Below are 22,437 nucleotides of genomic sequence, written 5' to 3' on the forward strand. Positions count from 1 at the left end.
ATTAATTACTTCAGCCCTGGAAGGATTAACCCCCTTAATGGCCAGGCCATTTTTTTGCGATACAGCACTGCGTTACTTTAACTGACAATTGCGCGGGCGTGCGACGCTGTACACAAACAAAATTGATCTTCTTTTTCTCACACAAATAGAGATTTCTTTTGTTGATATTTGATCACCTCTGCATTTTTTTTTTTTTTTGCGCTATAAACAAAAAAAGAGCGACAATTTTGAAAAAAAAACAAACAATATTTTTTACTTTTTGCTATAATACATATGCAGTAAAAAAATGTTAAAAAACAAATTTCTTCATCAGTTTAGGCCAAAATGCATTCTTCTATATAGTTTTGGTAAAAAAAAAAAATCGCAATAAGCGGATATTGATTGGTTTGCTTTGCGTAAAAGTTATGGCGTCTACAAAATAGGGGATTAAGTTTTGACATTTTTAAAATTCTTCTTTTTTTATCTTTACCAGTATCGGTGATCAGCGATTTTTTTTTTTTTTTTTATGCGGGACTGCGACATTGCAGTGGACAGATTGGACACTTTTGTGTTTAAAATATTTTTATTGAATTTTTTTTAGAAAAGAAAACATCTAATTGCTTAGCATGACATTCAAAGATCACGACATACATGATTACATAACGTGACATTCAAAAGATCGGACACTTTTGACACTTTTTTGGGACCAGTAATATTATTACATTGATCAGAGCTAAGAATATGCACTGTATAAATGACACTGGCAGGGAAAGGGTTAACACTAGGGGGTGATCAAAGGGTTAAGTATGTCCTAGGGAGGTGTTTCTAACTGTGGGGGGAGGGGACTGACTGGGAGTACAGAGATTGCTGTTCCTGATCACTAGGAACAAACGATCTCTCTGTACTCCCCTCTCAGAACAGGGATCTGCTTTGTTTACTTAGGCAGATCCCCATTCTGCCTCTTTTTGGAGCAATCGCTGGTGGCCAGCGGTCATGTGGCCGCTGTTCCCATGGATCGGCTCCCCCGCCGGCAGCGGGCAAATGCCGGCAGTGTCTCGTGGACGAAACGACATACGGGTACGTTGTTTCATGCAATAGGGCCGCCCTGCCGCAGTATATATACGGTGGGCAGTCTTTAAGTGGTTATTAAAACATAGACCTGACCGGAGAGGTGAGGAGGATTCTGGGAGGTCACATGATATCACTCTTATCTCTAATGAAGCCCCACTTCAGGACGATTTTTCTCTTTACCTACCTCTAACTAATCACTTAAATAACAACCCTATCTATATGCCCTTTTTTTACTTAGCTAGAGCTGCAGCCACATGATGATCCAGCCCTGAACCTTCTCCTCTTCTCTTTAATTCCTGCTTGGATCCTTCTTCAGATGTCCACATCACTGCCTGTGTGACGTGGACACTTCCTATTTGATGTCCAGCGGCGAGGGGTCCTCTTAGGATCCAGAAAAGGACTGACATCTGCAGAGGGGAGTGGAGAGAACTGGTGGTTTTGGGCACCATCGCAGCACTGGATTAGTGGTCCCCTATATATACAAAGAAAAGTATTGCTTTCTTCAGGATCCCATGAGAAAGATGAGAAGCTGATACTCAGGCTTATGGTGTCTCCGCTAGTGCTCAATAGAAAGATTCAAAGGGATAAACAGCCAGCAACTCTGTATCATACAATTGCAGAAGTGTTTATTGGTTGCAGGGGGAATACAATATAAATATGCTTTTTGGCTGTGACTAAGGCCTCATGGTCGAAACACGTAAGGATATTCATGTTGTATTCACCCTGTAAACAATAAAAACTTCTGCAATTAGATGATACAGAGATGATACCAGAACCAGCTAAGGCAGGGGTCAGCAACCTTTTTCCACTTTAGGGCTGGATTCAATGTATGTGGATGCATGGAGGGTCTCATTCACCTGCTAATAAATTAAGATAACATTACACAGCCCCCTCATCTCTGACCCCCTTTACATCACACAGTCCTCGCACCTCTGGCCCCCTTTAGATTACACAACCCCCTGCACCTCTGGACCTCTTTACATTACACAGCCCCCACACCTCTGAACCCCTTTACAATACACAGCCCCACACCTCTGGACCCCTCTACATTACACAGCCCCCCCTGCATATTACACACACCCCAGCTCCTAGGAGGGATTGGGCGCTTTAAATTGTTTATTATTTTTTTTCTTATTTTTTTAATAGTTTATTTTTCATTTTTACACGGTCCCTTTTGAAAAAAAAAATCTGTTCAATTTTATTGCTGTCACAAGAAATGTAAACATCCCTAGTGATAGTAATAGGCAGTGACAGGTACTCTTTATGGAGGGATCAGGGGTCTATAAGACCCCAAATCCCTCCTTTGCAGTTAAAAGCATTCAAAGCGCCAAGTTTGGCTGTTTTAAATTCTGTCATTTTTTAAAATGTGGCGCATTTAAGTCTTCTGTAATCCGGAAGTGATGTGATGACATCGCTTACTGGTTACTAGATCCGATACCCCGAAGCCGGTTCCGCTATTGTTCGGGTCTCTGGCCAGCCGACGGATGGCTGGTTGCTTTGGCCTCCCGGTGGGAGGTTGTTAACCCAAAAAAGCCAACCGCCGGCTCTAAAAAACGGTACCGGGGTGATGCGTGCAGCTGCAGGCATCACCCTGGTACAACCCCTTCAACCCAAGGCCACATATTTGCATACGGTTGGCGTGAAGGGGTAAAAATGTCCACTGGCCGGGTGCACGTGAATTCCTCACGTGCACTGACGGGCAGGGTGCAGCCCGTGGGCCGTAGGTTGCCGGCCCCTGAGCTAAGGCAAGGGACCTGGACTTGGGGGCTTCACCAGGTAAGGAGTAAATAAAAGAAACTTGGCAGGATGGGTTAGAGAGGGGTGGGCAAGGAACAGCTTTAGGATGTAGTGGGGTTTTAATAGAACACAGACCTAACCAGAGAGGCGAGTAGTGTTTTAGCAGGTCACATGACATTACCCTTCTCAGTGAAAAAAAGCACAGACCTGGTGAGGGTCAAGGAGGATTCTAGGAATATACATAGTAACGTTTATGTCTATTTTTACACAGGAATATGAAGTAGTGAAAAATTCATCTGGTGATCCATTCATGCCCAGCAGCCGACCCCAGGATCAGTTCCTTATGACAGATCCTAATCTTTCCTCCTTGATACCTGAGAGAAACAATGAGCTGAAGATTTTAGAATTCACCTACAAAATCACTGAACTACTGACAGAAGAGGTAAGAGGTGCCGGGAATTCTGGGACATTATCCAGTAACAGAGAAGGGATGTGTCTGGATGGTGACTGTATCATTGTGTGTGTCAGGTTCCTATAAGGTGTCAGGATGTCACTGTCTATTTCTCCATGGAGGAGTGGGAGTATATAGAAGGACACAAGGATCTCTACATGGATGTCATAATGGAAAATTTTCAGACCTTTACATCACCGGGTAAGAGAAGACTGAAATTATACGATTGCCAAATCTTGAAAAAATTGTATCCTATTCATTGCAAGCTGAAGAGGCTCTTCCTATTAATGGGCAGCTTGGCTTCTACTACTGATAACATATTTATTATTATTTTTCAGAAGTTGTTTAAAATAAATTAACCTTGGTTAAATCTTTTTTTTTTTTTTTTAGAAAATTTTAGGTTTTTCTTATTTACAGTTTTTGTGCCAAAAAAAGACTATTTTAATACAGAGAACAACTTTCATAATTAGAAAATTGGGAATTTCCCATTGATAGTCATGACTGATGCATCTATCCATCATTTAATGTGCCTAACATATGAGGTGGGATTGTTTTACACCATATGGTGTTCAGTCTTCACCAGAAGAATGTAATCTTTCTGCTCCCACATGACCGAATATTCCCAAGAAATGAGATTGAGATATTGTACTGAAAGCTCTATTCCTCAATATAACGTCATGTTCCCAACAAATGAGGAGGAGATACTGTACACCATATGAAAGGTCCATCTCCATTCCTCAATATAACGTCATGTTCCCAACAAATGAGGAGGAGATACTGTACACCAGGGATCCTCCAACTACTGCCCTCCAGCTGTTGCGGAACTACACATCCCATGAGGCATTGTAAAACTCTGACATTCACAGACATGACTAGGCATGATGGGAATTGTAGTTCCTGAACAACTGGAGGGCCATAGTTTGAAGACCCTTGCTATACACCATATGAAAAGTCCATCTCCATTCCTCACTATAACGTCATGTTCCCAACAAATGAGGAGGAGATACTGTACACCATATGAAAGGTCCATCTCCATTCCTCAATATAATGTCATGTTCCCAACAAATGAGGAGGAGATACTGTACACCATATGAAAGGTCCATCTCCATTCCTCAATATAATGTCATGTTCCCAACAAATGAGGAGATACTGTACACCATATGAAAGGTCCATCTCCATTCCTCAATATTACGTCATGTTCCCAACAAATGAGGTGGAGATACTGTACACCATATGAAAGGTCCATCTCCATTCCTCAATATAACGTCATGTTCCCAACAAATGAAGTGGAGACATGTTCACCTCTATTCCTCATCATCATCGACAAAATAAGAATGGTATGTATAGCCTTAGCCAGCGTGCCATGGCTGGTTTGGTTGTATTGCACACTTTCATTTCTACTAATATATTACTGTTATATTTATACTCAATGTCTTGGCAGGAATCTAAAACCATTGACTTTTAGACTTCTAATTGCAAAGTATTAATAAAGAAGATGTTTTTAGTAATAATAAAAAAAAATTCTTTCTAACAGATGGGCACAGTATGTGGACTTCTTTGGAAGAACATCGTATGTTCTCTCCAGATGATTACACAGAAGACAGTGGTTTTGCACACTTTTATCCAGGTGAAAATCTCATTACGCAAATGATGTATGGTGGCCTTTACCATGAGGAGAGATCGAGAAGGCACCCCAGTACAGCGAGACGTTCTTTCAGTAATTCAGAGAGAGAGCCATCTACTGAACGAGCATATCCGTGTCTGCAGTGTGGGAAATCCTTTTCCTGGAAATCAGATCTTACTAGACATAAAAGAACTCACACCAAACTGTATACCCTCAACTGTTCTGAGTGCGGGAAACCTTGCAGAGACAAAACTGACCTTATCCAACATCTGAGAATCCACACTGGCGAGAGGCCTTATGCATGCTCTGAGTGCGGCAAGTGTTTTCAACGCAGCGATCTTCTGAAGAGACATCACAGAGTTCACACAGGAGAAAGGCCTTTCGTGTGCTCCGAGTGCGGTCACAGTTTTAAAGAGAGAGCCCTGCTGACGAGACATCTCAGAGTGCACACGGGCGAGAAGCCATTTTTGTGCACAGAGTGCGGTGAGTGTTTTATGACGAAAGCGCTTCTAAATGTACATCATAGGGATCACACGGGCGAAATTCCTTTCGCGTGTATGGAGTGCGGCAAAAGTTTCACGCGGAAGGACACCCTCATCGTACACCAGAGAAGCCACACGGGCGAAGTGCCATTTGTCTGTCCAGAGTGCGGGAAGGGTTTTAAAGAGAAAAGTTCCCTTGTTGCGCACAAGCGAACCCACTCGAACGAGCGCCCGTTTCCCTGTCCGGAGTGCGGGAAGAGCTTCAGAGAAAAATTGTATCTTGCCCGGCATATGAAACGCCACATGGGCGAGGGATCTTTTCCGTGCTCGGAATGCGGGAAAGTTTTTGCGTGGAAGCACAGTCTTATGATACATGAGAGGACCCACACAGGGGTCATGCCGTTTGATTGCCTGGAATGTGGCAAAGGCTTTGTGGAAAAAGGCGCGTTCATCAAACACCAGCAAAGCCACACGGGAGAGCAGCCATATACTTGCCCGGAGTGCGGCAAGCAGTTCACTCAGAAATGGTATCTCACCCGACACCTGAAAAATCACAAGGGGGAGCGTCCCTTCCCGTGTTCAGAATGCGGAAAATGTTTTACGAAGAAGCAGAATCTCATCGTACACCAGCGAATCCACACGGGTGAAATGCCCTTTATATGCTCGGAGTGCGGGAGAGGGTTCGCACGGAAAGGAACGCTCCACCAACATCAGTCCACCCACACCGGGGTGCGGGCCTATTCCTGCCCAGACTGCGGGAAGTGTATTACTCGGAAACATAATCTCATCATACATCAGCGAACCCACACCGGGGAAATGCCATTCGTATGTCAAGAATGCGGGAAAGGTTTCACAGGGAAAGGAGAACTCAATAAGCACCAGTCCATACACACTGGCGAGCGGCCATTTTCCTGTTCAGAGTGCGGGAAAACTTTTAGGCAGAACAAACATCTGATTGGGCACCAGAAAACACATCACCAGAAACTTTCTATGGTGGTGGCAGTGAAAGATGAAGGCATTTTATAGGATACATTTTTGTGCCCAGTTATGGTAAAGGCGAGAAGCTTAAAGGACTGATAGTTCTGTTACAGTCTGGTGAGTTGAGGTCAACTGGCTGTGTTCCCATCTATATTGCTGTGCTTACATTTGTCTCTGTTGCATTCTCCATAATGTAAAATAAATTTAAAAAGTCAACAGGAGGGGGCATAGCTTGCTTGTGCATATAGATAGACTCATCTTAAGTCCTTCTGAAACCGAACTTGAAAAGTATTAAATGATGTGTCGGCTCTTAAATGGGCCAAAAAGAAGCTGGAAATTTCGAGCAGCTTGACAAAAATGGCACCATTCCCACCACCAAGGATGCCAGCCCAGGCAGTACCGGGACAGGGTCGTCCACCGCCCAGGGCAAGGATCCAGCATTGCACCCCCCCTCCCTCACTGTTAATACATACCATAGAATGGGTGTAGCACTCTGCGTCTGTTCTTTACCCCCTTGCTCATCTGCGCCCAGGGCAGCTGCCCCTCCTGTTCACCTGGTGTCCAGGCCTTGAGCTCTGGTACATGGCCGGACACCACCAAGGGTTTAGAAACTAGAGCCGATCCATATTTACCTCCATGATTGAAGAAGTCCAAAACGGACATTTCACTCATGCAGCACAATGTACAGAAGCTGTAAGTTGGAGTCTTCGAAACTGAGGTACACATTTCTACATTACACGTGTAAACTCTGCTAGCTGTGAATAGTAAAAAGATGTGGAATAAGGACTAAATTTTTAAGCAAACTCAAAGGGGTGGGACCTCTCTTGATACTTTGAACTTGCTCTTCTCCATCCTAGAACCAGTTTAAAACCTTTACTGTCCAATTTTCGAGCTTCAAGACACTTTACTTCTTCGAGAGAGCCAGTCTTCGTGCTCCACTTCGTCTTTATACCCTGATTTTTTCAGTTCAGACAAAAAAACTAGAATCAAGTGTACATAAGTTAGTAAAGATGTCGTGTAAGCCTCAAGTGTGCCCTCCTTTATCCTCAAAATTTGTTGGTGTTGGGTACCAGCATTGGGTCAACACTTTTAAGAAAACGTACACGCTGTGTAGACTCACAATCTACAGAAATTGCATAATGGAAATTTCCAAACTGAGGTAAACATTCTTTCGATTCACGTCCACCCAACTCCACAATCTATGAATACTGCTAGCCATGGATATCTACCAGGAAGTTAAAAATGGACTGTAAATGTCAGCAAACTCAAAGTCAAAGAGGGGTGGAACTTGCTCTTCTTCATCCAAGAACCACTTAGAACCTTTACTATCCAATTTTCGAGCTACAAGACACTTTACTTCTTTGAGAAAGCCAGCTTAACTGCTCCACTTCGTCTTTATACCCTGATTTTTTCAGACACAATAATCAGAATCAAGTGTACGGAAGTTAGTAAAGACTATGTAATGTAAGCCTCAAGTGTACCCTCCATTCTCCTCAAAACTTGTTGGTGTTGGGTGCCGCCGCTGGGTCAACACTTTTAAGGAAACTTATGACTCACAGTCTACAGAAGCTACATAAAGGAGTTTCCAAAACTGAGGTATACATTACTTCGATTGACGTCCACCTAATTCCACAATCTATGAATACTGCTAGCCATGGATATCCACCAGGAAGTCGAAAATGGACTGTAAATCTCAGCAAACTTAAAGATCTAGAACCCTTCCTTGTACATTGAACTTGCTCCCCTCCAACCAGGCATCACCTAGAACTTATACTGTCAAAGTTTTGAGATGAAAAGACCAAGACACTTTACTTTGTTGAGAGCTAGTCTCCAGCTAAATTGCTTTACCGTATCTTTTAAACCCAGCTTTTCAGTTCAAACAAAAAAAACCCCAAAAACTATAACCAGGTTTATGAAAGTTAGAAAAGGTTCTCCTTTATTTAGGACTCAAGTGTGTCCTACTTTAGTCTTTGAAATTGCTGGTGGTGGAAGTACCTGGGACAGGGTATAGGATCCAAAATTGACCCCCTCTCCCTCACTGTTAATACATGCCGTAGAACCACACTACATCTATACTTTGCCCCCTTGTTCGTCTGTGCCCAGGGCAGCTGTTCCTCTTGCCTGCCCCTTGTCCTGGGTGGTGAGTACCAATTGGGTCTTGTGTTTCAAGGGCTTAAAGGAATCCTACACAGTGGCTGGACTCAGTGCTCTTCAGGGTACAGGGGAGCGACTCCCTGTCAAAGACGCTTAAGCCTTCTCCAAACTGACCTTTGGTGCCATTAACATCATGTTTGCTGTTTTCAGAGGCTACATGTCTGTTTGAAACTTTTGCCACAAACTTTGTTGCTATGCAAGCACCTCCATGTCATTTTTCCAGATGCTTTTGTACTTTTGCTTCAGTTCATGGTTATTACTTAGCTAAAGGGTTTTGTTTAGTTTTGCGATGGAGGGAATAAGTCGGAACTCCTGTTGGATTTCTACTGCTATTTGGGGCTCCATTAGAGATGATTTCCTCACTTGCTTTGGTCATAAAGGGCCTATAGCACCGCTCCAAGCTGAAGGCTACGGGATCTCCCCACCAGTACTCAGAACACAGGAGCAGGCATCTAAGTGCACCAATCCAGAAGTTTAAGTATTCCAAAGAAGACACACCACTCAAACTGACCCAATGTAGTCACGGTGTATAGCCTTAGCTAGCACTGCTTCACCCACGCCCTCTGACACGTTTCGCCCCGCCCACCGGGGCTTGCTCTCAGAGGACTTCTATGAGCAAGCCCTGGTGGGTGGGGCGAAATGCGTCAGTGCATGGCTGGAACAGTGCATACACCGTGACTACATTGGGTAGGTTTGAGTTGCGTCCCTTTCTTGGTTTCCTCACTTGCTGGTTTTACTAGACTAGAAGGGAGGAGGAAAATTTGTAACAGAGACCAAACACCAGTAATAAGTTGACAGAGATTGTAGCCTTTTCTAAACTTTTGTCTGGACATATACTTTAAAACTCATTCACTATGGGGTTGGTGTGGATGTGGTAAGGGGTGATATGGGGGGGTTGGTGTGGATGTGGTAAGGGGTGATACGGGGGTTGATGTGGGAAGGGGGATACATTTGGATCACTCACACCTTCTGTATTTTTTTTTAATACATCTACTACTAATGCTTAGGGGTGTCGTTTTGGGATATTGGGCTATATGTGATATCCAGGCTGTATGATTATCTCTAACCACTTCAGGACCCTTTATGGTAGGGGTCGGCGGCCAGCGGGCCGCACCCAGCCTGCCGCCGCTAAATCTCCGGCCCGTTAGGGCCTGTGATTAACTCGCGGGCACAAGGGCTCGTGGATAAATGATTGGATGTTTAATACTGTTATCTGCAAAAGTGTCTGTTAGGTGATAAAACTGCAGCTATATACCTCATTAAGAGAGCACCACTCGGCGCTCAGATTACTCCTCTCTTCTCCCCCCTCCTCCCCTCCTGACTGACGTCATTCTCGGTCCCGCCCGTTGAATTGTCAGACAAGGAGAAGAGAGGCGGCGAGTAATCTGAGCGCCAAAAGGTGGCGCTCTTAATGAGGTATATAGCTGCAGTTTTATCATATAACAGACACTTTTGCAGATAACAGTATTAAACAGCGAATAATAGGAATATTCAGGGCCATCTTTAATATTGTCTGGACCCAGTCCACAGCCACCACTGTACCCCCCCCCCCCCCCAGTCCACAGCCACCACTGTACCCCCCCAGTCCACAGCCACTACTGTACCCCCCCAGTCCACAACCACCCCTGTACCCCCCAGTCCACAGCCACCAATGTACCTCACCTGTCCACAGCCACCACTATACCCCCCCAGTCCACAGCCACTACTGTACCCCCCAGTCCACAGCCACCCCTCTGTCCACAGCCACCACTGTACCCCCCTGTCCACAGCCACCACTGTACCCCCCCTGTCCAGAGCCAAAACTGTACCCTCCCAGTCAACAGCCACCACTGTACCCTCCCAGTCAACAGCCACCACTGTACGCCCCTGTCCACAGCCACCACTGTACCCCCTCAGTCCACAGCCACCACTGTACCCCCCTGTCCACAGCCACCACTGTACCCCCCTATCCACAGCCATCACTGTACCCCCCTATCCACAGCCATCACTGTACCCCCCCTATCCACAGCCACCACTGTACCCCTCAGTCCACAGCCACTACTGTACCCCCCCCCCGTCCACAGCCTCCTCTGTACCATCCCCCAGTCCACAGCCACCTCTGTATTCCCCCCCTGTCCACAACCAACATTGTACCCCCCAGTCCACAGCCACCTCTGTATCCACCCCCCCCGTCCACAGCCACCTTTGTATCCCCCCTGTCCACAGCCACCCTTGTATCCCCCCTGGTCACAGCCACCTTTGTACCCCCTGTTCACAGCCACCTCTGTACCCCCCGCCCCCTGTCCACAGCCAGCTCTGTACCCCTCCTTTCCACAGTCACCTCTGTACCCCCCCTCCTGTCCACAGCCACCTCTGTATCCCCCCTGTACCCCACCAACTTAATTTATTAGCAGGAGAATGCGCCCTCCATGCATTCACATACATTGAATCCGGCCCTTAAGTGGAAAGGGTTGCTGACCCCTGCTTTATGGATTCAGATAAGCGATGGGCCTACTGATTTACCAATAACTTTGTTGATAGTGGTGTTACCAAAGGCATGTGTATATTGTTTTTGGGGGGCTAAATCTGTCTCTTTTAGTGGTAGTTTTTTTTCCCAAGAATTAATCTTGCCTATGCAGTTTAAAGGAGATAACTAAAGAAATTTGAAAAAAGATCCCCCGTTTTTTACAATTTTGCCTAGATTTGGCATTAAAACGAGTGTTGTGGTAGATACAATTACGGATTTTATTTTGCAACTTGTTCTGTTGATCATGGTGCTAAAATCATGTAAGGGTGCAAAGTATAAGGCTACTTACTGTATGTTTGTAAAGCCCATCTCCAGCCGAATATTAACCCTCCCCTCCATATCACACCCCTCTAATGGTTCTGTATGTTCTGTATGTTTTAATTGCACACACAGAACATAGGATGGTATTCAGAGATGAAGGGTTAGGTTGTCACCTTCAGGAAATTTGGACACTGGAAACCAAAGCTCTAAGACAGCCGACTCCCAACACCCTCAGTTTTACGCTAGTGTCCTTAGGAGATGAACATCTTCTGTCTCTTCTAGGGGAAGCAAGATTTTATTTTCTACTGGCAAAATGTCTTCAGTTTCTCCAGACTTTAGGGTCCATTTTGAAGCTTTCCAGATAAGACTTTCATTGGCATAGCAATAAAGTACCTGGACCCCGCTGTGAAGAAGAAGCCTTTGTGCATTAGACACTGCGTTAGGCATACACTCGGTACTTTAGAGGCAATGGGTGGGATCCGTAGCTCCAGGGCTGTGGCTTAGAGTTTGGTGGAACCTTGTACCTGAAGACTCCTGAGAGTTTGCTTGGCTGAAGGGCAAGAGTGTGAGAAGGGTTTTAAAGAGAAAAGTTCACTCTAACGTGGGACATGGTACTCGGACCTCCTGAAATATCTGGCGGACTATCCATTGGCCCTCCCAGATCATCCAGATCCTCTGTCCCAAGAGCCAGTTTACCACTTGCTTCACGGTCACTAGATTTAATAGACCAGCCGTTGAAGCCCAGGTCCTGAAGTATAGGGACCTATGCACAGAAGTTCTTTATAAAATGTTGAAGGCTAGGAAGTAGACCGCTTGCAAGGTTTTCCATTGCACTTGAAAGGCATATTTCTCGTGATGTGAAGCAAGAGGTTTCCATCCAAAGAATAATTCCTGGCTTTTTTCCAATCGGGTCTGGGTCGACATTTGGCCTTTGAAGTCCAGGTTCTGAATTATAGTAGCCTATGCACATCAGTTATTCCCAAACTGTTGAAGGCTAGGAAGTAGACCGCTTGCAAGGTCTACCATCACATTTGTAAGGCATATTTCTTGTGATACGAAGCAAGAGGTTACCATCCCAGGAAGAATTCCTGGTTTTTCTCCAATCTGGTCTGGGTCTACATTTGGCCTTTGAAGTTCAAGTCCTGAAGTATAGGGGCCTATGCACATCAGTTATTTCTAAACTATTGAAGGCTAAGAAGTGGACCACTTGCAAGGTGTACCATCACACCTGGAAGGCTTATTTCTCATGATGCGAAGCAAGACGTTTCAATCCCAGGAAGTTATCCTGGCTTTTCTCCAATCGGGTCTGAGTCAACATTTGACCTTGAGTACCATCAAGGGTCAAATGTCGGTCCTGGAGATTCTCTTTCAGAGACCACATGCTTCTTGCTCCTTGTCTTTGTACAGGTCGTTGCTCACATTGCTCCTGTGACTCCGTAGGAGCTCAACCTGGTACTGTCGACTCTCCAGAAAGGGATGTAACTTCAAGCACCGCTCCGAGCAAGAGGAGATACTCTCTTGCTCTTTACCGTCGGAATAAACTCCGAAGGTTTCTCCGACTGAACTTAGACGGAATTCCATTCAAGCGGTCTTGCCTACACACGGTCAGCCCAAAGTCCGACCGTCCAGAACGTGGTGATGTACAGCACGTACGACGAGACTAGAAAAAGGAAGTTCAGTAGCCAATAGCTTCTGTCTCGTACTTGCTTCAGAGCATGCGTCGTTTTTGGACTGTCAGAACAGCATACAGATGAGCGGTTTTCCCGATAGGAATTGGTTCCGTCGGAAATATTTAGAACATGTTCTATTTCTAGGTCCGTCAGAATTTTCGGGTAAAAAAAAAAGTCAGATAAGGCACACACACAATCGGAATAGACGATGAAAAGCTTCCGTTGGACTTTTTCTGTCGGACATTCCACTCGTGTGTACACAGCTTAAAAGTATCGTTATCTCCAGATGGGGATGTTCTCTTGTCTACTCTCATTTGCTTAGTTGTTGTTCTTGTTGCGATCACCTTGGCACATTGTGTTTCTGAGTTAGTGGTCTTAACCTGTGAATAATCCTTCCTTATACTGCAAAGGGACAAGGTTGTTTTGAGGCCAAAATCCTCCTTCCCCCCCCCCCCAAGATGGTTTCTCCTACCTCCACCAGGACATTATTCTGCCTTTTCTATGTCCTTCTCCAAGCCATCCCAAGGATGTCCCCCTCAACTGTCCAGATGTAAGTACATGCTGTCTGAGTCTAGCTCTCTGTACCACTTTGTTTAGACAAACTTGATTCTTTTTTGTCATTCCTGAGGGTCTCTACAGGGGGTGACCTGCAGATCACTCTACCATCTCGAGGGAGATTCTTGCAAGCCCTATGGGCTTAAGGGCAAAGTTTTAATTTTCCCTGACAAAGCACACCCTTGTATGTGTTGGGAAGGGAGGTAGAGGGGAGGTTGTGGGCAGGGGGCTTTGGTGGGGGGGGGGGGGGGAGGCACAACAAAAATGTGGAGGGGAATAGCCCACCCCAGCACCCCCCTGTTACAGCCAAGTGGCATCTACTTGCCTGGCGCTATGTGGAATCCCTGCATTTGCTGTTGCCGGTGCTTTTACAAAAAAAACAGCACTCCTGGCATCTCTTTAGCTGTGCTTGTTCCTGCATTCTATGTGTTTTCCGCCACGGCCTCTATGAATATACATATTTGGCATCCCCTGCGTTCCTCCATGTGTGCTGGCTGCCGTAGCTTGCAGGACCTCATGCTGAACATTCGCGGCCGTCAGTTGAACACCCCTGGCTTACGGCTTTGGTTGCCGGTGTACAAATATCCTGAAGGTGAAAGCATAACCCCATGTCTCTTAATACGATCTTGTGTCCTGTAATGTACTCCAAGAAAAGGATTTAACAGATACTGTAAGACAAACATCCTATTTTTGCTCACCTAAAGCCTTAGTCACGTGACACTCTGTCCTGAGTCTTTTTTTGCTTACAGCAGGCAGGGTCCTTCTTCAGGCTTCCATGTCATGCAGGCAATGACATTTTGTAATTCAGGAGTCTGCAGGGGTGATGTCAGTATGAGGCGATTGCTGGGGTCCAGCTGGTGCGGCATTGGATTAGTGCAGGGGTAGGCAACCTGGGGCCCTCCAGCTGTTGCAGAAGTCCCATCTCTGGGAGTAATTGTAACTGCCAGCCTTGCAATGCCTCCTGGGAAATGTAGTTCCACAACAGCTGGAGGGCCCCAGGTTGCGTACCCCTGGATTAGTGGTTGCCCAAACCTGGAAAGGACATTGGCGAGGGACCAAGACAGCTGACCTAGGGTGAGTACATCTTTCTTCACAAGGTAAGAGGGAAGAAAAAATGTGCAAGATGGGTTGGAGGGAGATGGGATCATATTTGCCCAGAGATTGGCTTTAAACACACACACACACAAAAAAAAAGCAAAATGAACAGTAGAAACAGTTTGCACACTAACAGTAACTTTTATTTAAAAAACTGGGGAAAAGTAAAACTACTTGAGAAGGGAAAGGTAGAAAGAGGTTGGTTAGGTGCTCAAAAGGCTAAATAAATGATTAGGGTAAGCAGGAAAGATCTTTATTAAAGCTCATCTCCAGCTAGGGTAAAACACATCCCATTAAATGCTATGCACCTACCCCTGTTGAGATAACCCTCAAATGACCTAAATCCAGTCACGTGGCAGTTTCTGAGTCCTCGCTTTCACTGCAGTGTGGCACGGTCCCTCTTTGGGTGCCCACGTCTCTTCCTGGTGACTTGCGGAATTCCTATTGGCAATTGGTCCTAACTGGGTCCTGAAGACTCTAGAGGTGGTGTGATGTCACTGTGAGGGGCAGCAGCAAGACCAGCCTGAGGTGGGCCCAAACTGCAGCAGTGGATCACTGATGTTCACTTCTGGAAAAGGTGGCGGTGACGTGTAAAAAAAGTAGTTTTGAAGGTGACATTGGGAATTCCCATTGGGATTTGGTCATCACAGGGTCCTGAAGACTCTAAAGGTGGTGTGATGTCAATAGGAGGGGCAGCAACAAGATCAGTATGAGGTGGGCCCAAACTGCCAATGGTGAATCCACTGGTGTTCACTCCCAGGAAAAGTGACAAGTAAAAAAGTAGTTTTGAAGGGGACATTGGGAATTGATCCTCACAGGGTCCTGAAGACTCTAAAGGTGGCGTGATGTCAATATGGGTGGCAGCAACAAGACTGAGGTGGACCCAAACTGCAGCCGTGGATCCACTGGTGTTCACGCTTGGAGAAGGTGTAGGTGAACTCTGATGAACAAAAGTATTTCCGAAGGTTTTTATGAAAATAACTGGATGGAAGGAGAGAGGGAGTAACATGGCTTTCTTTTTGCTTTGCTGCAATATTTTAGGGCCTATTTACACCGGCGGCTGTTAGAACGCAGTCGCTGGTGTGTGGTAGGATGACAGTGGTGCCCATTGTGGCAAATTGCACAAAATTGTTTTTTTTCTTGTTTGATATTTCGTTAAGTTCTATTGGCTGCAGCCAGTGTGAGGTATTGGATTGTGTTGCCCCTTGCTGCGCTGAAAAAAAAGTATGCTACGTGGTATACTTTTGGAGCGCACGCCACTGCAACGTGGCGGTGTGAACTGGTCTGGTAGATTACCAGCTTTGGGATTCTATCCAGTAATAAAAGGTCTTGAGGCTTTAGTGAAATTCCTTAATTGGAAAAGCACATGACTGGTCAAATATCTCATCCCTAAGGGCTCTTTCACATGGGTGGGAGTGCTTACTGCTTCCACGGTTGGTGCAGCACTTTTCACAGGGTGGAATAATAGTGGTTGCCAGGTAGAGAAAGGAAAAATGCCGCACACCATGAGAGCCCAATACTCATTGTAAAGAAAGCAATCTCAGCCCGGCTCCTCCCAGTTTTTTACCATCCAAAGGGCTTAGTCGTGTAGATTGGGGCAGGACGAAATGTGTTGGGGTGTGACCTGGATGGAATCGGGCTGGGGCTGCTTTCAATAGAGTGACTGTCAGGCTCTGATGTTGTACCGCACTTGAGGTTACTTCCTTTCTCTATACTGTATACGAGCCAGGACGGGTTTTTCCTCAGCCTGCACCTCCAGCGGGAGTCACTGGACTTGGGATATACTGGAACCTGGAGTGGCACCCCTAACATTCTGAGAATGGCTGTCAGTTGTTCAGAAGGCAATCCTGCAGCCCCCCTTGATGTCTTTTTTTTTTTTTTAATCCCAAGGGGATTTTGTATTGCAACAGTCAACCGTTTGGCTCATAGTTGTAGCACAGTCCTGCTGACTTTAACATTGACTTATCTGAGTTAAAAATGCCGTAACTACAGCATGTGTACAACCCTGTCTGCCTGTAGTGGTAGAAATTAGGTGGGCGGTAAAAGCACATCCTGGTCGCCTGTGTGAAAGAGCCCATAAAAGTTTGTGAGATCTGTTGGGATTGGATCAAAATATCTGCTTTTATAGCTGAAATGATTGGCCCCCCCACCCACCCCACACAAGGGCCCACTGCTTGTTCTATTCAGGGGCAGAGGGATAATTTGTAATACTCTCCCTGGGTAGCTTTCTTCTCTCTGACGTTCCAGATTATGTACAATGGAGGACTTGTTGGTCCTACATAATATATCATGAAGTCGGATGGCGACCACCAGTTGGAGCCCTGTTTTGGGGGAACGATCGCACAGCATGGTGGAAGCCTGCTAGAATAAAGGAATAAGGAAAGATTTGGAAGACACAGTGAGCTGTTAGAATTTCTCTTGGGTTCTTTCTTTTTTTTTTGTGACTCCAATGGGGACACTTGTTCTCGGTGCTTGCCCCTGTGACACCAAGACAGCCATAAAAATATTATGTAAGGGTAATCTCCCCAATAGGGACAGATACGGCAACAAAGTCCCTCACCTCTTTATCCAGAACCAAAGATTTCAGTTGGAGATGGGCTTTCAAGCCATACCCCAGGCAGCTATGAAGGATCACCATATAGCCAAATCACGTATCCATGTAAATGACATTAAAAAAAACATAAAATGTATGTTATATACAGTACCTGAAGCTGTCGTTATATTCGTTAGCTGTAGCCTTTTTTTTTTAACACTAGATGTAAGCCGCATAGATTTCATTTGTAGTCTTGTTACCTATAAGGTTGAATTGCATATTGTGATTACATAAAATTAGTCGTAAACACTTCCATTGATGTCTTGTGTCTTTTGTTGAAATTCTCTTTCATTTGTTGAAGAGCCACCTTTGGCATTGGGTCTCCTAAAATAAAATTTAATTATCACTGTCCCAGCCTAGGCAGGTTCATCTAAGAAGCTGAGTCTCCTCTCTGTAATATAGGGAAAGGGTTGTATAGGGTTGTAATGTATGCAGTCAAAGGAAAGAAGCACACCAACAAGACCCGAATGTCATATAAATGAAATCAGCTTCAGCCCAACGTCCAGGCCACACCACCAACACGTTGCGTCCCGCCACGGGAGCTTAGTCATTCCTCGTGTTATGTTTCCCACAAGGTGTACAGGAGATACATCATTTAAAAAATTGATCTCCATTCCTCATTCCAATGTAATGTTCCTTGTAAATGAGATGCAGGTAGGTTTATCTCCATTACTCACCATCTCATAACAATGTCCATAAAGGAGAAGTACAGCCGAAGCTCGTTTGGTTGTATTTCTCGTGTGGATCACAGGAGTGCAGTTTATTCTGCAATCCTGTGACCCGTTGGCTGAAGTCACAGAGCTGGTGCAGGTTGGGGAAAGATCGTGACCATATGGTCCATACCATATGGTCGGGATCCTCCCAGAACCTTGGCCCAGCACCTGGCTCAGCCTCTCAGCGAGCCGCTGAGTGCCTGGGCCAGCCGCTCCCGCCCCCTCCACAGCCCAGTGCCCTAGTGAGCACAGGGGGAAGACTGAAAGCCAGCAGCTCTCTGCTCACGGAGCTCTGAGAACTGAGCGATCAGCGGTGTTTGATCACTCGGTTCTCAGTCTTAGAGCCAGAGGGGGACCGATGCTGCATCCACCTAGGTAAGTTTTGATTCTTAAAAGAAAAGTTTGGGGATTTTTTTTTTTTTAAACCACTTGAAGACTAGGCCTATTCTGACACTTTTTGTTTACATGTAAAAATCAGTATTTTTTTTTTTGCTAGAAAGTTACTTGCAACCCCCAAACATTAGATATATTTTTTAGCAGAGGCCCCGGAAAATAAAATGGTGGTCGTTGCAATTTTTTTTATGTCTCGCGCTATTTGCGAAGAGGTTTTTAAAATGCAATTTTTTGGGGAAGAAATACACCTAAATGAATTTTAATGCAAAAAAACAATATATAACCCAATTTTTTGGTAAGATATAAAAGATGTTACTCCGAGTAAATAGATACCTAACATGTCACGCTTTAAAATTGCGGACAAACTACGGTACTTAAAAATCTCCAAAAAAAAAAAAAAAAATTTTTGCAGGTTACCAGTTTAGAGTAACAAAGGGGGTCTAGTGCTATAATTATTAATCTCGCTATAATGTTTGCGGCGATACCTCACATGTAAGGTGCGAACACAGTGTACATATGCGTACGTGAGCACGGAGGGGAGGGGGTTCATTTTATATTTTAAAAACTTTATTTTCACACTGTCTTTTATTTAAATTTTTTTATCCTTTTTATTCCATCACAACAAATGTAAAATTAGTCGTTTCATTTGTTGAAGAGCCACCTTTTGCATTGGGTCTCCTAAAATGAAGCAATTTAATCATCACTGTCCCAGCCTAGGCGGGTTCATCTAAGAAGCTGAGTATCCTCTCTGTAATATAGGGAAGGGGTTGTATAGGGTTGTAATGTATGCAAAGGAAAGAAGCACACCAACAAGACCCTTCCCTGCCAGTGACATTAATAGAGTAATCAGCGGCTATTTTTAGCTCTGATCGCTTTATAAACGTCACTGGTCCCAAAAAAGTGTGAAAAGTGTCCGATTTGTCCGCCGCAATGTCACAGTCCCGCTAAAAAATCGCTGATCGCCGCCATTACTATTAAAAAAAAATGTAGTAATAAAAATACCATAAATATATCCCCTAGTTTGTAGACGCTATAACTTTTACGCAAACCAATCAACATACGCTTATTGCGATTTTATACTTACCAAAAATATGTAGAAGAATACATATTGGCCTAACTGATGAAGAATACATAAGTTAAACTGATGAAGAAAAATTTTTGGGGGGGATATTTATAATAGCAAAAAGTAAAAATTATTGTTTTTTTTTTAAATTGTCGGCTTGTTTATAGCGCAAAAAACAAAAACCGCAGAGGTGATAAAATACCACCAAAAGAAAGCTCTATTTGTGGGGAAAAAAAAGGACATACAATTTTTTGTGTACAATGTTGCACACCTGTGCAATTGCCAGTAAAATGACGCAATGCCGTATCGCAAAAAATGGCCTGGTCATTAAGTGGGTAAAGCCTTCTGGGGCTAAAGTGGTTAAACAGGTAACCTGTAAAAAAAATGTAAGCGTCGCCTATGGAGATTTTTAAGTACCCAAATGTGCGCAATTTTAAAACGTGACATGTTAGGTATTTATTTACTCGGCGTGACATCATCTTTCACATTATACAAAAAAAAATCGGGCTACCTTTAATACCTTTAGCGTTTTTTTTTTTTTTTTAATCCCTAAAACAGTTTTTTTTTCCCCAAAAAAATGCGTTTGAAAAATTGCTGCACAAATACCGTGTGACATAAAAAGTTACAACGACCGCCATTTTATTCTCTAGGGTCTCTGCTAAAAAAACATATAATGTTTGGGGTTTATGAGTAATTTCCTAGCAAAAAAAATATGATTTTTTACATGTAGGACAGGAATGCCAGAATTGGCTTCCCCCACAAAAAAAATTAAGTCAGCAGCTACAAATACTGCAGCTGCTGACTTTTAATATTAGGTCACAACACTGGCAACCGAATACAGTCCGGTACAGGAAGATTCAGCTGTTTTGACAGCACATCAGCTAACGAGGACAAAGTTGTCGCTGCCTCGGAGGCGACCACTTTGTTGGCTTGTATCGGAGTGGAGTAACAATCTCCACTCATAATATCGTGCACCGGATTGTATTCGGTTGGCGATGTTATGTCCAAAAAAACAGCAATTCATCAAAATCTCTAATTACTGATGGTTTCAGGAAACGGGAAGTTAAGTAGTTGGAGTTTCTGACGAGTTGGCTATTTTGACAGAACACCAGTGGCAGGGGGAAGGAAGAAGGGGGCTGAACTTTCGGGTGATCTTGCTCCAGCCAGGTCTCCCAAAAGTGGGGACGGGTAGCACCGGAGGGGGGGAGGAAGCAGATAAGTGGAGCTTCCACTTTTGGGTGGAACTCTGCTTTAACATCCACTAAAAGAGCCACCAGGAGGTGTCATCAAGAGGTTAAAGAGGAACTGAACTCTAGAAGTTGTGCCCAAAAAAGAAAGACAAAGGGCAAAGGATTAGTCACCAGTATTGTCTATGGTCTCCCTGCAGCTGATCTTTGCTGATCACTGACTTACCATGCCTTGTTTTGCACTCTGTCCCTGTGGGGAGGTGGCCATCTTGGTAGAGGCAGGATTTTGCTTCCTCGTGTCAGAACGTCCAGTCAAGAGAACAGTGAGCAGCAGTGGCAGCCTGTCCATTAGGGGCACCCAGGCGCCGCCACCTCTATCCACGGCCAACACCCCCTATATGAATAGATAGATTCATTCATATCCATGGCCGCCGCAGCCACCCCCTATTCATGCATCCGGCCCCTTTCAGGACGCCAGGCGCATGAATTACAGTGGCGGGGGGTGTTTTTTTTGAAGCACCTGATTAGAGCCATAGGCTCTAATAGGCTTCAAAATAGGGTGGGCTGGGATCACAGAGCATTGCGCCAGGAGCCCACCTTGGTGTTACAACAGTGAATGAATATTCGCTATTGAGACACTGATCCTCAATCCGGCCAATCAGAAGCAGATCTAAGACCCGTTTTCCGATTGGCCGAAAAGATAAAAGTCCCAATTGGCCGCTCTCTCTGCCACAGAGGAGGAGGGAGGAAATGGAAGCTGCCACGATGCCTGGAGAACAGGGGAAGCCGCCGACAAAGCCTGGGAGAAGTGCTGACCACCATAGATGGGGTAAATGCTTCAGACCTGACCGACTGACTGACCACTGGCCGCCACAGGTGAGCAGCATGGTAGTGACATCACCAAATCTGATGAGACTTGCAGTCAGGGGCAGCAATGCCTTAGATCTCGCACTGCAGATATACCGCTATTAGGCTATAGGCACAGGACTGCCTAGGCTCCCTCAAAGGTTGCACAGTTGTTTGTCCAGCTTGGACCAATGTAAGTATGAATATGCCATATCTATGGGATTCCTGTAGAAGCTAAAAATCACTGTAGTGGTCTCCGCTGCTGCAATGATCTCCACTATCTTCCGGTCCTGTGCAGAGCAGCTGTCCTGCTACATTGTGAACACAGTTGGTTGCCCACTCAGCCAAGGTTGAGGTGGGGCAGTGACATCACGATTTCCACCTAATCCAATCAGAGAGCAACTTGAATTCACTATGCAAATTGTTCCGTGAACGGCTCTGTGTTTACTATACAGCAGGGTAGCTATTCAGATAACAGCTATCACTGTAGGAGCGGAAGACTGTCCAGCTTCCACAGTGATCCATCAGTTATGGAATATGCATACTTAAATTGGTCCAAGCTGGTCCAATTTAAGTAGGTTATGAAATCCATACCTGGAAGTTTGCTTTACCTATCCCTAATTAACACCTTCTTCCCCTTCCCCATGTACCAGGCTGGGTTCACACTTATGCGAATGGAATGCGGTTTCTTTTGTTGTTTTTATCCATGAAGCTATAATTTACTACCGTCTGTTTTCCAAATATTGTGTACGCCCCTGCGTGGGCTAATTGCCTGAGATTTGGAATGTTATGGTGTGACTGTATTTCTATGTTTTTGTACCTATTAAAAATAATAAAAAGACACCTCAGACCTATCAATATTCTCTTTTGATCATCTACGGTCTCACCACAATGCCCCGCTGTCATACAAATTCAGACATTTACAGTTGTCCCATGCTTTCAAGGCTCAGTTCCCATCTGGCGAAAAGCAGCTGGTGCAGTCCGACCTGGAGAGGATCTTGCGCTTTGATTGTACAGACAAGCCCACCTCCATGCTGTATGCACATCTCCTCCGGGTCTCGTCTCCTGAACTATCCAGG

The 22,437-nt window shown here is 44.9% G+C and overlaps 1 protein-coding gene across 1 annotated transcript in view; it reads left to right on the forward strand.

Moving 5' to 3' along the window:
• LOC141106771 (uncharacterized) overlaps positions 1-9,716 on the forward strand; it is a 90,742-nt gene extending 81,026 nt beyond the window's left edge. Inside the window, exons 21-23 of the mRNA XM_073597698.1 lie at positions 3,059-3,229; positions 3,316-3,439; positions 4,773-9,716. Of these exons, the coding sequence (XP_073453799.1) occupies positions 3,059-3,229; positions 3,316-3,439; positions 4,773-6,370 (1,893 nt within the window). The 3' untranslated portion in view covers positions 6,371-9,716. The remainder of the gene's footprint in view (positions 1-3,058; positions 3,230-3,315; positions 3,440-4,772) is intronic.
• The last annotated feature ends 12,721 nt before the right edge of the window (positions 9,717-22,437 follow it).

The sequence above is a fragment of the Aquarana catesbeiana genome, linkage group LG08, assembly GCF_042186555.1.
Source record: "Aquarana catesbeiana isolate 2022-GZ linkage group LG08, ASM4218655v1, whole genome shotgun sequence".
Lineage (NCBI taxonomy): Eukaryota > Metazoa > Chordata > Amphibia > Anura > Ranidae > Aquarana > Aquarana catesbeiana.